The sequence below is a fragment of the Lepus europaeus genome, chromosome 16 (genome assembly GCF_033115175.1).
Source record: "Lepus europaeus isolate LE1 chromosome 16, mLepTim1.pri, whole genome shotgun sequence".
In the NCBI taxonomy this organism is placed as follows: Eukaryota; Metazoa; Chordata; class Mammalia; order Lagomorpha; family Leporidae; genus Lepus; species Lepus europaeus.
The window spans coordinates 56,982-74,838 of NC_084842.1; the positions used below are offsets into that span (position 1 = coordinate 56,982).

Genomic DNA, 17,857 nt, shown 5'->3' on the forward strand with positions numbered 1-17,857 from the left:
TGCATAGCATCAATCCATGAGATTGTGCCCTGGATTTACGGGAACCATATAAGTTGATCAGAGGAAGCCTTCTGCAACTGATGAACATTAATGTGCTGACAATACTTTGTCCTATAAGTAATAAAATCTTATTTACAAATTACTTAGCAGTTTGCTTCTGCATTCATTTACCACAATAAAGTGCCAAACTCTTGTTGATTTCTACCATTTTGATCACACTTTTTTCATCCCCACTTTTTCATTCCCACTGCCTCAGTACCTTGCTTCTGGCTCTACCATATCTCAACTAAATTATCTTTAATAGACTTTAGCGTGAGAGCAGAAAAGTGCAGTGAGCTGTTTACTCCACCCTATTTTTGTTGCTGCTGATGTTAATTCTTGTACATGACCAGGCAGAAACCATAGGAGGCTCATCCCACATTAAGATAAGAGAAGATGGACTACCTCACTGGTCATTTTAAGTCTGAGCTTTCCCAGCTTGTTTCTTCCTCCAAAACTTGCAGGCTCCATGTCCTTGACAAATACCCCCTGCTTCATGGTGGCAATGCCTCAGTGACCACATCTGGCCCTCTTTGGGAAGGAACCAGCACAAAACCACCAGGAAGCCCTCTTTGGTGCTGCACCCTTGGGGCAGAAAAGGAGCAATCCTGGGCCATGGGCTGGGTCACTAAATAGTTGCTCTTGGCCCTGGCCCCATAGAAGATCTGCCCCAGGATCTGAACCCCCCACACACACTGCCCATACAGTAGCTTTCACACATGCACTGGTTCACTCCCCAGGGAAAAGGCAGCATACCCATCATTTACTATACCCCAAGTGCCCTCTCTTATCATTAATTTTCAAAACCCAGCAAGCAAAGTCACCTGTCAAAACACACTCCAGCCCCAGAAAACATCAGCCACTAAGATTACTGCCAAGCTCAAGAGAAAAGGGAGGGCAGAGATCAGATACCATTGGGCTCTCCTGGGGCTGGGGACACCCTTCCTTCAAGTACCACAACTACCCACTCACTGGTACGAGCTGCAGGCAGGTGAACTGCCCATGAGCCAGAACACTTTCATATGTGCCCTTCATGTTAGCAATTCCAGATGCAGTTTTCTCACATCTGTGTCACATCGCTTCTTCACCTGCATAGCCACAGACCTGAAGGGAGGCGTGTGCATGCCCAGGAAAGCATCCTCCAGCAGAGCACCTTGCAGAGGAACCTCACACAGGAACCCCAGCTGCATGGAGTCAAAGGCCCTTGGAACACAGAAATATGTCTGACCTCTTCACAAAAGGCCCAAATGCTGTGCACTACCCCCTTCCTTCTCCCCCACCCTACACATGCCAGACCCTTGATGTATTTATTTAACCAGACTCAGGAAAAGCCTGACACAGCACAGCCTCTCCCTAAAAGTCTCAATTTCCTGACAACTCAACAGCACCCAGAAAACACCTATTTTCATGGTTCTCAGAACCCACTGCAGAAGTAATTTTCTGGCAGAAATAATGATCATCCATGGGAAAAAAATTTAGCATCCTGCTTCCTCACTGAGTCCTCAAGGTGCTGACTCAGAGGTGGATCCCTAGCTAGCTCTGGCCCCTCCCAGCCACTCCTTCCATCTGATCTGCTCCACTCAGGTCTGTGCAGGTCCCAAAGCCCATCTGTCTCTGCAGTATCCAGCCCCCAGGTCTTCCACTCCCAGCCTCTAGAGACCAACTATGAAGCAGGGCAGTTTGACATGGGCAAGACAGCCAGCCCTGCACACAGACACAAACCAGAAGGTGGCCTGGGGAAGATAGGACCACAGGTCTTTCTGCTTGGTGAAGGCTCCAAGCAGAGCCCAAGGACTTGGTTCCCAGAAGTGAGTGGGGAAAAAAAGAGAGAAGCAGGGCCAGGATGAGCCAGCCTGTAGGCAATCACTGACAGCTTTGAGAAGGACAAGACAGCTGCACCAAGAGACAGGAGTCCCAGGTTCCTCTACAGGCTGCCTGCTCACATACCCAACCTTCCCCTGGCTGACCTTGAGAAGTTATTCAAGCTCTACTCTGGCGAAGAAATGAAAATTCAGCCCACAGTGGACACTTGGAGGCCAGGGATAGTGTATCAGCCGACATGGTCTGCATAACACACTTAGATAACCTCCATCTGAGGGTTACACGTCCTCCCTGACACAACAGTGGCTTGACATTCACAGCTGCTCTGCTTAGTGTCCTCATCCCTCACACACACATACCCCCAAATCACATCCCTGAACTCAAAATACCCCAGAACCTGTAATGTATAAATTTATCTCAAATATGGCAAACCGGGTGGGTGTTTGGCACAGTGGCTTCAGCTGCATCCCATAGCAGGGTGCCTGGTTTGAAGCCCAGCTACGCCATTTCCAATCCGGCATCCTACAAATAGGCACCTAGGAGGCAGTAGAGGATAGCTCAAGGACTTAAGCCCCTGTCACTAGGGAGGTCTACACAGGGGACCTGGATGGAGTGCTGGGCTCCTGGCTTCAGTTTGGCTCAGCTCCGGCTATGATATGTATTTGCGGAGTGAACCAGAAGATGGAAGATCTCCAACTATCCCTCTGCCTTTCACATAATACATAATTTTCAAAAATTCAAAATATGAAAAATCTACATGTGTAAAGATGACAAAGCATGGGTGTTAAGTCTGAGCTTTCCCAGCTTGTTTCTTATTTACAAATTACAAAGTAAATTACAGGTAAATTGTAAATCACAGGTTATGCCACCGCCTGCAATGCAGGTATCCCATACAAGCAAGCATGAGCGCTGGTTCAAGTCCCAGCTACTACACTTCTGATCCAGTTCCCTGCTAATGCACCTGGGAAAAGAGCAGTTGATGGCTAAAGTACTTGGGTTCCTGCTACCCACAGGTGAGGCCTGGAAGGAGTTTTAAGCTCCTGGCTTCAGCCTGTCCCAGGCCTGGTTGTTGAAGCCATTTGGAGAGTGAACCAGCAGATGGAAGATCTCTCCCTGTCTCTTCCCCTCTCTCTGTAACTCTACTTTTCAAATAAATAAATAAATAAATAGTGTCTGGTGCTGTGGCATAGCCAGTAAATCAGCAGCCTGAAGTCCCAGCATCCCATATGGACACTGATTCAAATCCTGGCTGCTCCATTTCTGTTTCAGATCTCTGCTATGGCCTGGGAAAGCAGTAGAAGGTGGTCCAAGTGCTTGGGTCTCTGCACCCACATGGGAGACCTGGAAGAAGCTCCTAGCTCCTGGCTTCATATTGGCTCAGCTCGCACCATTGCAGCCACTTGGAGAGTGAACAAGTGGACCACCTCTGCCTCTCCATAACTCTGCTTTTCAAATAAGCAAATCTTTTAAAAATAAATAAAGGATGCCATGGCCCCAGGCTTAACAGGCATTTGATACAAACTGCTATTTGATGAGTGATTGAACATCAAAGTATCATTGTAATGAGTGGGTAGAAACTTCATATCTGACAACAGAGACTAAACAAATAATAATATAAGTAGGAAGGAGGCACCTGCAGAACCAGCACTACTAGAGGGGAAGGAGAAGAGGGAGACTCCCATTCCCCACTCCAGTCCCCACTTTGGGGTAGAGAGTTGAGCTCGAGCTGGAGTCTGACCAACTCCAGAAGGGGGCTCTATGTCTGACCTCAAGACCAAGCCTGGAGTTTACTCCCAGGGCTCCTGGGAGCCACTGTGGGGTGCCTATCACATCTGATTGGGAAACTCACTTAACCAGCAGATTGGTAAAAATCAAAGGTTAATATCTAGTGTCAATGAGGTGTAGAAACCAGTGACTCTCCTTCATACCAAATGAGAGCACAACAGGTGCACTTCTCAGAGGACAGTTACCCAGTAGTAACCCTAGTAGCAATTCCACTCCCAGGAATCCACCCCACAGTAGTAAATAAGGCACCCAAGGATGTATGATGTCCACACTTCCAGCCCCAGCACTTGGGTTTTTTTTTGCCTCAAAACTCTTTTAAAAACCGACTGCTGGAGGCCCACACCGGTGCACAGCACACTAAGCCCTCTACATCACATACTGGAGTGTAGGTTTGAGTCCTTGCTGCTCTGCTTCTGATCCAGCTCTCTGCTAATGTGTCTGGGAAGGCAGTGGAAGATGGGCCAAGTGCTTGGGTCCCTGCACCCATGTGGGAGACCTGGAGGGAGCTCCTGGCTCCTGGCTTTGGCCTGAATCAGATTTGCCAGCCCCAGCACTTGTAACACAATGTTCAGGAGCAACCTGAGCATCAGCAGGGCAGTAGACAGCCACAACTTGAGGTACCTGCAAAGTAAAGAAGCCATACAGAAATCAAAAGAATGGCAGGGAGGGGGGGAGGCATGAGCATTTGGTACAGCAGTTAAGATGCCAGCTGAGATACCAGCATCTATATCAGGGAGCTTGGATTTGATATCTGCTTCCAACTCCTGACTCCAACTCCTGACTCCAGTTTCCTGCTCATGCAAGCCTTAGAAGACAGCAGATGAGGCTCCAGCTTCTGGCTTCAATGAGGCCCTGACTTGCTACTGCCGGCACTTGAAGACTGAAGCAGCACATTGAAGACAGCACTCTGTATCCCTCCTTTCTTCAAATAAAAACAAAAATATTATGCCCACTTATTTTACTTCATTATTTAAGCCACATATATTTACATTTTTAAGGTTTCAGACAGAAAACTTGAAGTCAGCCAGGGTCTGAAATTCAGCCTTGCTGCCCCAAAAGGCATTCACAACAGAGACACCACAAGCAAAAGCTACACAGAGTCTCACTACTTCCAAGAATGCATTTAAACTGCACTGGGATGGCAGGGTTATCTACGGAGGCATGTCCACCTGCAGATGACCTCCATCAAGTGGCAGACCCTGCCAGAAGGCAGGACTGGGCAGAGCTCCCAGACTTCCACATACATGAAACATCCCAGGGCCTGGGTCAGCAGTACACAACAAGCCTACCGCCCCTTCTCAGTCTGAAGCTGCCCAACAGCTAGGGCAACCCCCAGAGAAAGCAGGCAACGAGCTCCCACAGAGACCCACACTGACATACACCCTTCTCTCTGCAGAGCCTCCCTTAGAAGGACGAAGGCGGGCACCAATCTTGGCACCCCCAAAAGGCAAGCCACCACTGCAATGGCTAACATGGAGAGTAGAGTGGTGTGGGTCCTCAATGCTCAGCCACTAAGAACTAGGAGGGCTCCTGAACAAGAAAACACCTCCAAGGGCAAGGGTGTGATGGAACTGGGACCCCAAGACTGAGATCCTCCCTGCCATGGCACTTCCCAGTCTATCCAGGGACCAGGTAGCAGGGCAGTGATTCCTAGCAGCATTTCTGGCCTTTACAATGCCTGTGTGGCCTTGCACAAGTTACTTACATTCTCATCTTCTCATCTACAAAATGAGAAGTGCCTTCCTGAGGAAGGTGATGCAAGCAATAAGGGAAACAGCTAGGACACTTAGGAGGCCTGGCACAGAGCAAGTGCTCAAACATCGGTAGTGGGGACCACAACCCATTACATTGGAAGCTCTTTGCTTGTACCTCCAGATCAACATCCTCCTCAATGCCCCAGAGCTAAGCCTTACAGATTGCTGGCAATGGGCTTATGATTGGGGGCAACCAACAGGAGGCACTTGCAGAAGATGGAAGTTTGGAGAAGAATAAGGTCTGAAGATCCATTGCCAGGGCTCCCTTCCTGCAGGGACCCAGGTACTAGTTCCCTCCACCTATGGCCACAGCTCCTATCAGAGAGCCCTCTGCCCCTGTTCCATCTCCCTCTCAGTTTCTATAACTGCCCTCTCCCCTCTCTCAAGGCCACACTCCTAGTTGGATACAACTCACCCCACCCATATTTTTACAAATGCTTGAGCTCTGTTGGATGATCACATGAAAGTATAAACCTGATTTCTGCAAAGGCTCTGAGCACCCAAGCCACAGCAATCAGTCATCACTGTCTCCTTCATCACCACTACCCCAGGATTCCCCTGGGAGAGACAGAGTTATGGAAAAACCTTTGGCACTGCTGTTTCTCCAACATCATTCTAGTGTGTTGGCCAGACTATAGAAGGGGCATCAGACCAGCCAGGGATTAGAGCAGAAGGAAAAGCAACTTGGCCAGCAGGAGCCAAGGCCAGTTCACCTTCATAGACACACACAGCTACAACTTCTCGCAGGGAGGGGGCCATCCAGGAGAACAGTACCTGGTTCCATCTCTAGGATGCTGATAAAAACCACAGCCCTGTGCTCTGGCAGTGGGTCTGTATTTGCAAAACAGCAATCCTCCCCTCCTCCCTCCCACAACAGTCTTTTAGGAGCAGCCCAGATTTCCAGCATTGCTTCTATTTTAAAGCACCCTGGCAGCTGGGCAACATTGGAACAGCCTTCTGCAGGGATGGTTCTATGTTTGCAAATCAATGTGATCACCACATTAACAAAATGCAGAAGAAAAACCATATGATTATCTCACTAGATGCAGAGAAAGCATTTGATAAAATGCAACACCGTTTCATGATGAAAACTCTAAGCAAATTGGGTATAGAAGGAACATTCCTCAATACAATCAAAGCAATTTATGAAAAACCCATGGTCAGCATCCTATTGAATGGGGAAAAGTTGGAAGCATTTCCGCTGAGATCTGGTACCAGACAGGGATGCCCACTCTCACCACTGCTATTCAATATAGTTCTGGAAGTTTTAGCCAGAGCCATTAGGCAAGAAAAAGAAATTAAAGGGATACAAATTGGGAAGGAAGAACTCAAACTATCCCTCTTTGCAGATGATATGATTCTTTATTTAGGGGATCCAAAGAACTCTAAGAGACTATTGGAACTCAAAGGGAATTAAATTGGCAAACAAAAAAGCTGTCTGCACCTTAATGTTTATTGCAACTCAATTCACAATAGCTAAGACCTGGAATCAACCTAAATGCCCATCAACAGTATACTGGATAAAGAAATTATGGGACATGTACTCTATAGAATACTATACAGCAACAATGTAATACTTTATCCTTTTTAGTATTTTTTGTTGTTTTTGTAGTTGTTCTAGTACTAGTGGTTGAACTCTGTAATTAACACACTATTATTCTTAAGTGTTTAAATTGTAACTGAAAAGTGATCCCTATTAAATATAAGAGTGGGAAAAAGAGAGGGAGGAGATGTACAATTGGGGACATGTGCAATTGGACTTGCCCCAAATGGTGGAGTTAGAAATGTGCCAGGGGATTCCAATACAATCCCATCAAGGTGGCATGTACCAATGCCATCTCACTAGTCCAAGTGATCAATTTCAGCTCACAATTAATGGCTCTGATAGGTCTAAGAGTCAAAGGGATCACACAAACAAGAGTGTCTGCTAATACTAACTGATAGAATCAAAAAGGGAGAGAAAGATCCAACATGGGAAGCGGGATACACAGCAGACTCATAGAATGGCAGATGTCCTAAACAACACTCTGGCCTCAGAATCAGCCCTTAAGGCATTCGGATCTGGCTGAAGAGCCCATGAGAGTATTGTAGGCATGGAAAGCCAAGATACCATGGAAAAGAAAAAAAAGAAGACCTAAATGAATGATCTCTGTGAGTGAGATCCCAGTGGAAAGAACGGGGCCATCAAAGATGGAGCTACCTTTCTCCGAAGGGAGGAGAGAACTTCCATTTTGACTATGACCCTATTGGAATAAGATCGAAGTCGGCGAATTCTAAAGGCTTCCATAGCCCTGGCAACTCATGACTAGAGCCTAGGGAGATTACTGATGCCATAAACAAGAGTGTCAAATTGTTAAGTCAGCAACAGGAGTCACTGTGTATTTACATCTCATGTGGGATCTGTCCTTAATGTGTTGTCTAATGTGAAGTGATGCTATAACTAGTACTGAAACAGTATTTTTACACTTTGTGTTTCTGTGTGGGTGCAAACTGATGAAATCTTTACAAATTATATACAGAATCGATCTTCTGTATATAAAGATAATTGGAAATGGAAAAAAAAACCTGGTGTTAAATTGGAAATGGCATAGAAAATTAATTTTTTAAAAATATCATGTAGGATCTCTGTCTTTAATGTGCTGTACACTCTTATTTAATGCTATAACTAGTACTCCAACAGTATTTTTTCACTTTGTGTTGCTATATGGGGGCAAACTGTTGAAATCTTTACCTAATATATACTAAACTGATCTGTATATAAAGATAATTGGAAATGAATCTTGATGTGAATGGAAGGGGAGAGGGAGTGGGAAAGGGGAGGATTGCGGGTGAGAGGGAAGTTATGGGGGGGGGGAAGCCACTGTAACCCATAAGCTGTACTTTGGAAATTTATATTCATTAAATAAAAGTTTAATAAAAAAGAATACTATACAGCAGTCAAAAACAATGAAATCTGGTCATTTGGAACAAAATGGAGGAATCTGGAAAATATCATGCTAAGCCAGTCCCAAAGGGACAAATATCATATGTTTTCCCTGATCAGTGACAACTAACCGAGCACCAAAAAGGAAACCTGTTGAAGTGAGATGAACACTATGAGAAACAGTGACTTGATCAGCCCTTGTCCTGACTATTGATGAACAACTTAATACTTTATCCCTTTTAGAATTTTTTTGTTCTACTTTATACTATTGGTTGAACTCTGTAATTAACACACAATTATTCTTAGGTGTTTAAATTTAACTGCAAAGTGTTCTCTGTTAAATATAAGAGTGGGAATAAAAGAGGGAGGGGATGTACAATTTGGGACATGCTCAATCAGACTTGCTCCAAATGGTAGAGTTAGAAACATGCCAGGGGATTCCAATTCAATCCCATCAAGGTGGCATGTACCAATGTACCAATTCCATGTACCAATGCCATCTCACTAGTCCAAATGATCAATTTCAGTTCACAATTGATCATAATGATAGGACTAAGATTCAATGGTATCACATAAACAAGACTAATGTCTGCAAATACAACTGGTAGAATAAAAAAGGAAAGAATGATCCAACATGGGAAGTGGGATACACAGCAGAGTCATAGAATGGCAGATGTCCTAAACAGCACTCTGGCCTCAGAATCAGCCCTTAAGGCATTTGGATCTGGCTGAAGAGCCCATGAGAGTATTTTAGGCATGGAAAGCCAAGACACTGTGGCAAAAAATAAATAAATAAATAAATAAAAGACCTAAATGAAAGATCTCTGCTAGTGAGATCCCAGTGGAAAGAACAGGTCATCAAAGAAGGAAGTACCTTTCTCTGAAGGGAAGAGAGAACTTCCACTTTGACTATGACCTTGTCTAAATAATATCAGAGTTGGTGAACTCAGAAGGCTTCCATAGCCTTGGCAACTCATGACAAGAGCCTAGGGTGATTACTTATGTCATAAGCAAGAGTGTCAATTTGTTAAGTCAAGAACAGGAGTCACTGTGCACTTACTCCTCTTGTAGGATCTCTGTCCTTAATTTGTTGTACATTGTGAATTAATGAAATCAGAAAAGACCCCCTAAAATTTACACTGAAATGTGGCCCCTTAAAGTTCCCTAGAAATGCTATCTGGAGTGCCACATGTGCTACTGGAATTTGGGGTGCCTTACGATTTCACCATGGGCTTATTACTAAATCCCCAATATTTATAAGCCCAAGAGGGTTCTTGCCTAATATTTAGAGAAAAATTCTAAATACTGGCACAGATAAATGAGGCAACATGCTACGTTTTAAGCTTTTATTTAGTGAGAAAGATGCATAAGAGAGTGAGGGCTTTATTTAAAAGAGAGGTAAATAGGGGTTCATACCGAGCACCAGGAACCAGTCATGTGGAAGAGCATCTAGGCCTGTATCTGGGCCAGGAAGCCTGGCCCAAAGACCGTGTGCCCTGGAGGTGCAGGGCTACAGCAAGCCCCCTCCTGGCAAGAGACCAGGGAAGAAGAGAGGCCCGGACACATTGTGTCCTAGGCTTTTAACCTACTTCCAAAGGGGAGTGGTTAATTAATTAACCTGATTGGCTGGTGGGCACCCAGGTGTGGCCAGGTAGGGGGATGAGGTCACACAGGGGCATAGCAGAGGTATCAGGTAGGGGATGAGGTCACACAGGGGTGTGGTGAAGGCATGGTCTTCCAGCTCACAAACCTAATTGATTTTAACCTATATGCCTACCTACTTCATTAATGCTATAACTAGTACTCAAACAGTATTTTACACTTTGTGTTTCAGTGTGGGTGCAAACTGTTGAAATCTTTACTTAATATATGCTAAATCGATCTTCTGTATATAAAGACAATTGAAAAAGAATCTTGATGTGAATGGAATGGGAGAGGGAGAGGAAGAGGAGCAGGTTGCGGGTGGGAGGGAAGTTATGGGGTGGGGAGAAGCCACTGTAATCCAAAAGCTGTACTTTGGAAATTTATATTTGTTAAATAAAACTTAAAAAAAGAAAGAAAGAAATGTGGTCCTGAGGGGCTGGCATGTTGAGTTAGCAGGTAAAGCCATCACCTGCAGTGCCAGCATCCCATATGGGCACCAGTTTCTGTCCTGGGTGCTTTACTTCCAATCCAGTTCTCTGCTTTGGCTTAGGAAAGCAGTACAAGATGGCCCAAGTCCTTGGGCCCTTGTACCCATGTGGGAGACCTGGAAGAAGCTCCTAGCTCCTGGTTTTGGATTGGCACAGCTCCAGCCATTGTGGCCAACTTCTCTATATATATACCTCTCCTTCTGTCTGTGTGTATCTCTGACTTCCAAGTAAATAAATAAATCTTTAAAAAAAAGAAATGTGGCCTTGAAAAATATGACTGCCTTATTTTCAGTATGATGTTTTCACATGAATAAGCTGGTTTATTTATATAGTACAAAGCTGGAAGGGGCTTGGAGATCTGAGCTAAAGCTGGGTTGCTGAGACAGAGGGAGAGTTTAGGCTAGATGTAAAGATCCTTTAACATACCATTGTGAGCTGGGAGGGGTTGGGACTGAGGCTATACTCTGAGGCTGAGCTTCTGAGATAGGGGGAAATAGCTTGATTGATCTGAGGATGACAACAGGGGTCTTCAGATAGTGCTGTGTCCAATAGTAGAGGCAGGGCAGGGGCTATATTGGCATGGCAGAGAAACAGGAACTTGCTTGTTGTTATGTGGGTGAGGGGTCACCATGCATCTAAGGCTTCTTGTCCTTGTTCCATCACTGTGTATGATAAAATCAGAATAAAGGAGACTTTGATGAAGGGAATTTCTGGTAGAAATTCTATAATAAAAATGTAGCCAATCAGAATCTATTGCAGTTCAGATAGGTTTAACTCTTTAGCTTACAGGATTCATGTTTGGTGCCTTTCATCTGGGAAACTGAGGAAATGTCTAACAAAGGTAAATGCCATAGGAGTGACCAGAGATTCTTGTAGAGACAATGATGTGCACCAACAGTGGCAAAAGCCAGCCCTAATGACAGAACTCCAAATCCCCAGTGAGGGGGTCATCTTTCAAGTCAGCAAGGCCTATTTTTTAAGAACTCTCAGTCAAGCTTCAAGCTACGTGTATTCCTATTTTCATCTTAAGGAAATATCATTTGCTGGACTTTTTGCTGGAAAGGCAAGCAGAATGTTAGCCACATTGGGCAGTTCATTCACAACTTCCAACTCAAGTTTAAGAAGAGGGGTAAAAGAGATGTACTATCTGCTATCTCTTTGCTCCATTTCTAGCCCCTTTTCTAGTAGTCCCAGGTAAGAAGCCAGCCTGCTTCACTTGCTCTCCAGTCTGTCTTGCAAATCCCATGCCCCACTCTCCCTCTGTCAGATCATCAGATTAGGTGTGTGGGTGAGCATACCAAAATTGCACATACTGTTGACACTATGACCTATAACCTGCATATGTTAACCAGAATGTCATCTGGTGCTTCTCAACATCACTCACACAGGTTGTTATGCTCAAACCAGGCTCATCTAAGTTCAGAGGTGTATAAGGGAAAGGACATGGGGTAAGGAGAACAGTCCCCTTCCAAGGGCTGCCCCTGCTACCTCACCCCATGAAAATGCTGTCTTTAAGTTGACCCTCCAGCATTGAGGCCAGTGCATCAGACTTCTTCTGACTGTAGGTCCCTATATATCCCTTGGCCTCAGCAGGTGCAGACTTGGCCCATACATACCACGGTGCTGGACAGAGGCAGGGCTAGCTCAAACCAGCACATATCACCCCTTCCTAGTGTGTCAATAGCTGCAGCCAGCACCATGAGCCCACAACCCACAGCATACCTTCACGGCCTCTGTGCCTGGTCTACCCTATGGGCAAGTGTGTGATGAGCCCAGCCTCTAAGGCTTCCATTGGATCTTTTGACCAGTGGATTCTAGTGGGGCAGGGCTTTTTCTACTCAAATGCTTTCTACAATGTTAAGACCAAACTCTAGTCTCAGGGGATTTGTCATTTTCCAGGAGCATGTACTCAGGAGCTGGGTGGCTGAGAATTCTGAGCTGTGATACGGATTTTCGTTTTCTTTCTTCCTATCTTGCCTTTTTTCTTTTGCTTTTTAAGAAGGACTCTAAGTTTGCACGTGACCATAGTCCTCTGCCTCAGTTTTCTCACCTTGCGTTACACCCATATGGTGTATCATAAGACGAGTCTTCTTTTAGATGACACTTCAAGATACTGTTCATTCAACAAGTCATTATCATCTGCCCTGTGGGAGATAATTAAAATTATTTGTGGGCCTGTGAGAGATCTGGTGACAGGAGAGGTGTACACTAAGAAGAAAATGTTAGAAAAAGAACATTCTATGAAAGGAAATCACAGGTAAAAAGATTCTGGCCTCAAATGTGGAGAGCTCCCACAGTACATTCAGTCAGTTAAAGCTAGATATGAGTTTCTTTTTCTTGGTTATGACTCCGCAAAGACATGGGTACCAGGACAGAAGCTGGGAGAGTTCAGCCTTGTCCAGGCTAATAATGGGTTTGACAGCTTCTCAGTCAGGATCCATGTTCTGGTTCCAGCTTCAGTTACCAAGCTTCTGGCTAACATCAGCCCACTTTCATTTCAGACAATGGTGTCATTTCTGAGTTCTTCTACCTCTGAGATCTAACCTTACCTGATGATTCCTGCCTGACATGGGCATGGCATCCACAAATGATGTAGGTGATTGTATTGTGCACCTACAGCTTTTGTCACATTGTTTTGTAATTGTGTATGTCCTTGTCATCTGTCTTCCATACCTGTAAGTGCCTTTAGGGTAAGCTTTAGATTCACATCATTCATGTTGTATCAGTTATATCCAGGGGAGTACCAGGCATAATGCAGACAAGTCACCCTTGTCTTCCTCCATCATCTGCTCCTCACTCCTACAGTGCTAGGGCTCTTGCTCTATTCCTCCTCCTCTATCTATGCATCTGCACAACTACAATCAGCATAAGACCCTACACACCATGCTCCTCTACCCACCCTGAGCCCATGTGCTCTCCAGTTCCAGTGGCTCCAAACAGGATAATATAGCAAATGAGTGAGGCTTAATAGCATCCATGAATCCAAGCTACTGTGTTCCATTATCACTAAGTGAATTTTGGATGCTGGCTATGAATGCTCTGACTGTGTCCAGTGCTTATGGTCTCATGACAACTGAGAACATGGCAGTGTCCAGGAAGTCAAGAAGATGCCTGCCTGCATATTACATTCAGTTAGGGGCCACAGAGCTCTGTGGCATTGTTGCTGCTCTTCCCACTTATTCACTGTTCACACCTTCTACTTTCTTCTCTTTGTGTGAATCCACTCCCATCAGAGCAGCCAAGACAGAGTGAGTTTGTTTTAGAGCCATGATACTGAGCCAGTGGCAGAACACCTCACTTGGACTTAATAATGTGTATTTTGGCTATTCTGGGAAATTTTTACTTATTTGCTGATTCATTGTGCTTTTAGTACAGTTTGGTGGACACATATACCATGAATTAATGATGTAGTCCATATTCAGCTTTGAGTTATGGGTTTTTGAATTTAATTTTTGTCATTTAGATTGTCCTTATAGACAGTGATTATGGCTTCTAGTTTCTAAGTAAGTGCATCATAATGAGGACAATTGTATTTGGTCACAGTTAAAAATGCTTGGCTTGATGATTGACATAGGGCTTATAGATAGCATCTACCCATGAGATTATGTCCTGGATTTACAGAAATGTTATAAACTGACTAGAAGTAACTTTTTATTTTTTATTCTATTTTTTAAAGATTTATTTATTTGAAAGACAGAGTTAACAGAGTGACAGAGACTCACACACACACACAGAGAGAGAGAGAGAGAGAGAGAGAGAGAGAGGTCTTCCACCCACTGTCTCACTCTCCAAATAGCTGCAATGGCCAGACTAGAGCTAGGGCAATCAAACTAGGAGCCTAGAGCTTCTTCCAGGTCTCCCATTTGGGTGAAGGGGCACAAGAATTTGAACCATCTTCCACTGCTTTCCTAGGCCATAGAAGAGAGTTGGATCAGAAGTGGAGCAGCCAGGACTCAAGCACCCATATGAAATGCTGCCACTGCAAGTGGCAGCTTTACCTGAACCACAGCACCAGCCCCAGAAGTATATATTATTACTGATAAACAATAATGTACTGAGAACATCTTGTCCTTTAAATAATAAAATACAAATTAAAATTTACACATGAATTTCCTTCTGACTTCATATACCATGGTAAAGTGTTGAAATCCTATTGATTCTACCTTTTAGATCTCACTGTAATGCTTTGCCACTTCTTTGTTTCCACTGCCACAGTGTCTATTAAATTTCCTGTTATAGACTTGTTATTTGACCTCCCTGCCTTTTGCCTTCCTTACCTTTGTGTCCAAAACCTTTTGTGATTTAGTCTACTCTCTCTGCCTATATTTGGTTGCTCAATATCTCTTACTCCAAAGCCAGGGTGGACATTTAATCTGATTTGCTCTGGATAGTTCCTGTTTATGCAGTTCAATCCCATGTAGTTATTATGCTCCTTTTATGGTCAAACTTCTCTCAAAACAACAAATTATATGTTCACCTAATTGTGACAGTCATTAAATAGATTTCTATTTTCTTGTCTCCTCTACTAGGCAGTTCTTGGGGTCAAAATCTTTTTTATTTTTTATATCCTCATTTAAGTATTTGGTTAAGAAACTGACTCTGTCAAGATGCTGAGTTTTAATGTCCAAGCAAACATGCTTCTTGCCTGATGAAGTTTTCAAGCTGTCAAGAAACAACAATCTACACAAAGAATATTAACTGATATAGGAAACAGTAGTGTGAAGTCAATGGATAAAGAGTTAAGCATTCTGGGGGCCGATGCTGTTGCATCGGTAAAGCCGCTGCCTGCAGTGCCAGCATCTCATATGGGTTCTGGTTCAAGTCTGTTCCACTTCTGATCCAGCTCTCTGCTATGGCCTGAGAAGGTGGTAGAAGATGGCCCAAGTGTTTGGGCCCCTGCACCCATGCAGGAGACCCAGAGGAAGCTCCTGGCTTCTGGTTTGGAATTGGTGCAGCTCTGGTTGTTATGGCCTACTGAGTAATAAACCAGTGGATTTCTCTCTCTCTCTCTCTCTCTCTCTCTCTCTCTCTCTCTCTCTTTCTGCCTCTTCTCTCTCTGTGTAACTCTGACTTTCAAATAAATAAAGAAACCTTAAAAAAAAAGAGCTAAGCATTGCTAATCCAGTAACAACTCTAATCCCATTTATTATACTTGACAGATGTAATCATAAACATAGAACTCCATGTCATCTAGTTATACATTTGCATTTCTACTTAAAAACTTATAAAAAGAGACAACACACATATATCTAAGGATGCATAATATTTATATGCTATCTTTACATTAAACATAAGAAAAAATGACCATGGAATAATAGCAACTTTGCATATTCTATCTTTTTTAAATAAGTTATAATTGTATGTGATTCTCTATAATGTAGGTTATTATTGTAGGTACTCTTCCTCTCTCTCACTTTTTTTTCTGGATGAGAAATCTATGGTTTAAAAACTGAGCCTCAAGAAAAAGGAAGACTTCCTAAACCAATATTAGATTCTGGTTGGCCTTTAACCTAGACTTTTTTTGTTAAAGCTTTTATTTAATGAATACAATTTGCATAGGTACAACTTTGGGAATATAATGGTTTTTCCCCCCATACCCACCCTTTTTCCCTTACTCCCACCCCACATCCTACTCCTCCATCCCATTGTTCTTTAAGATTCATTTTAATTAACTTTATATACAGAAGACCAACTCTATACTAAGTAAAAATTTCAACAGTTTGAGCACATACCCGCATACAATGTAAAAAGTACTGTTTGAGAACAAGTTTTTCAGTTAATTCTTGTACAACTCATTAAGGACAGAGGTCTTACATGGGCAGTAAGTGCACAGTGACTTCTGTTAACAGACTTTTTAACGATATCACCATGGGAAAATACTAAACTTTTTGCACCTCAGTTTTCCCTTTGTGAACTCCTGATAATACTGTCTCCATAATTAATCTAAGGTATAAATGATACAAGGCAAGGCATTTAGTCCCTTAACCTGAATCCCAGAAGATACTCAGTAATGTTAGTTCTGTATCCAATTCCCCTGTTTTCCTGTATTTGGTGATTTAAGAATGGTGTGAAATGATTTGCAAGGAACTGTAAGCACCAATAAAACACAAGTTAAAATTATTTTCTCAAATCTGGACGCTAATCTATGCCCTCTACATCTCTGTTAAAAGTTAAATTGTATTCATAGTCATTTATTATTTACGAGTCGTTTCCAGGAACAAAGCAGCAAGTAAGATTTTTCTGTAAAGAGACAGAGTTTCTGAAGGAACAGCTATTTGGGCATCAGCAGCAGTTGGTGTCACTGTTTAAGATTTTGGTTCAGGAAAGTCGGAGCACCAACTGATCCTGGAGATTTTGGGGAAGGAAAGAAGGGAAGGAGGGATGTAAACAAAAGCAAATGCCCTCTGCTTTCCTGTCTGTCTCCCTCTGCCGCAGACTAAAGCCCTTGGGGAGGTCCATCTGGTCTCTTTGGGAATGTCCCGGCCTGGACTCCATTTCCCAGAGTGCCAAGGGAGCTGACGTACTACGTGCTCCAAATGCGCGTGCTCCGAGTTTGGGCCAAGGGAAGTTCATTCAGCGATCGGAGTCAGCCTTAAGAGGCCGCACTGCTAGTTCTCCTCCGTTCACTGCGTCTCTTGCTGGCACTAACCAACCCGGCAGTTTGAGCGCACCAAGCCCCAGCCTGCCATCCGCTGCATCTGTGCTTCTGCATCTGCCGCCTGTGGGTCCCACGTGCCTGGGACTTCACTGCCGCACACACTCTGCCTTACTCCACGTGTGTCCTTTAGAAAGGGGACCTGCTCCCGGGACTTCGCACGGCAAGTATGGAGAACTGGAAGAGGAGGGGATGTGTTTGCGGGGGAGGGGTTAGCTGTGAGGTGGCTGGAGGCACTGAGATGGGGCTCACTTGTTTCTTAACAATCCTGGCAGCTTTTTCTGGCAAGGCTAGAGCTGGGACCCTAGCTGCCATAGCTCCCACTGCGCTTCCCAGCCCCCCAGCGCCCGGCCAGTCCGGCGGGCTACTTTGCTCCAATTTTCCTGAATGTGCTTTATTTAGTAGTTACAAGAGAAGGCACTGGTCGGGGGAAGTGCACAAGCAGGGCAGGCGAAAGGACTGGGAAGGAAGGCAGCGAGATTCCAGTTCTTTACATTTAAATAAGCTCAGTTCCCACTTTGGGTGGGTCGATGAATGCCTTCTGGCTGGGCCTCAGGCTGTGTCCCCGGGGTGCTTCTGGTGGAGCGGGACTTGGAAGCCTAAAGCTGGGAGCCTGAGGCAGCAGGGGGCTGGGGAAGGAGGATCTGCTCCAGGGACACCATCCTGATTCTTATTGGCCCAGTGGGGTCCCTGGCGAATACACTTGGCAGCTGTCCTAAGTGTTTGGCTTTTTCCCAATGGGAGCAGC

General features: G+C 44.4%; 1 protein-coding gene across 1 annotated transcript in view; it reads left to right on the plus strand.

Moving 5' to 3' along the window:
* The first annotated feature begins 13,430 nt into the window (after positions 1-13,430).
* Positions 13,431-17,857, plus strand: part of LOC133775458 (zinc finger protein 585A-like) — a 38,782-nt gene continuing 34,355 nt past the window's right edge. Inside the window, exons 1-2 of the mRNA XM_062213791.1 lie at positions 13,431-13,702; positions 16,890-17,320. Of these exons, the coding sequence (XP_062069775.1) occupies positions 13,431-13,702; positions 16,890-17,320 (703 nt within the window). The remainder of the gene's footprint in view (positions 13,703-16,889; positions 17,321-17,857) is intronic.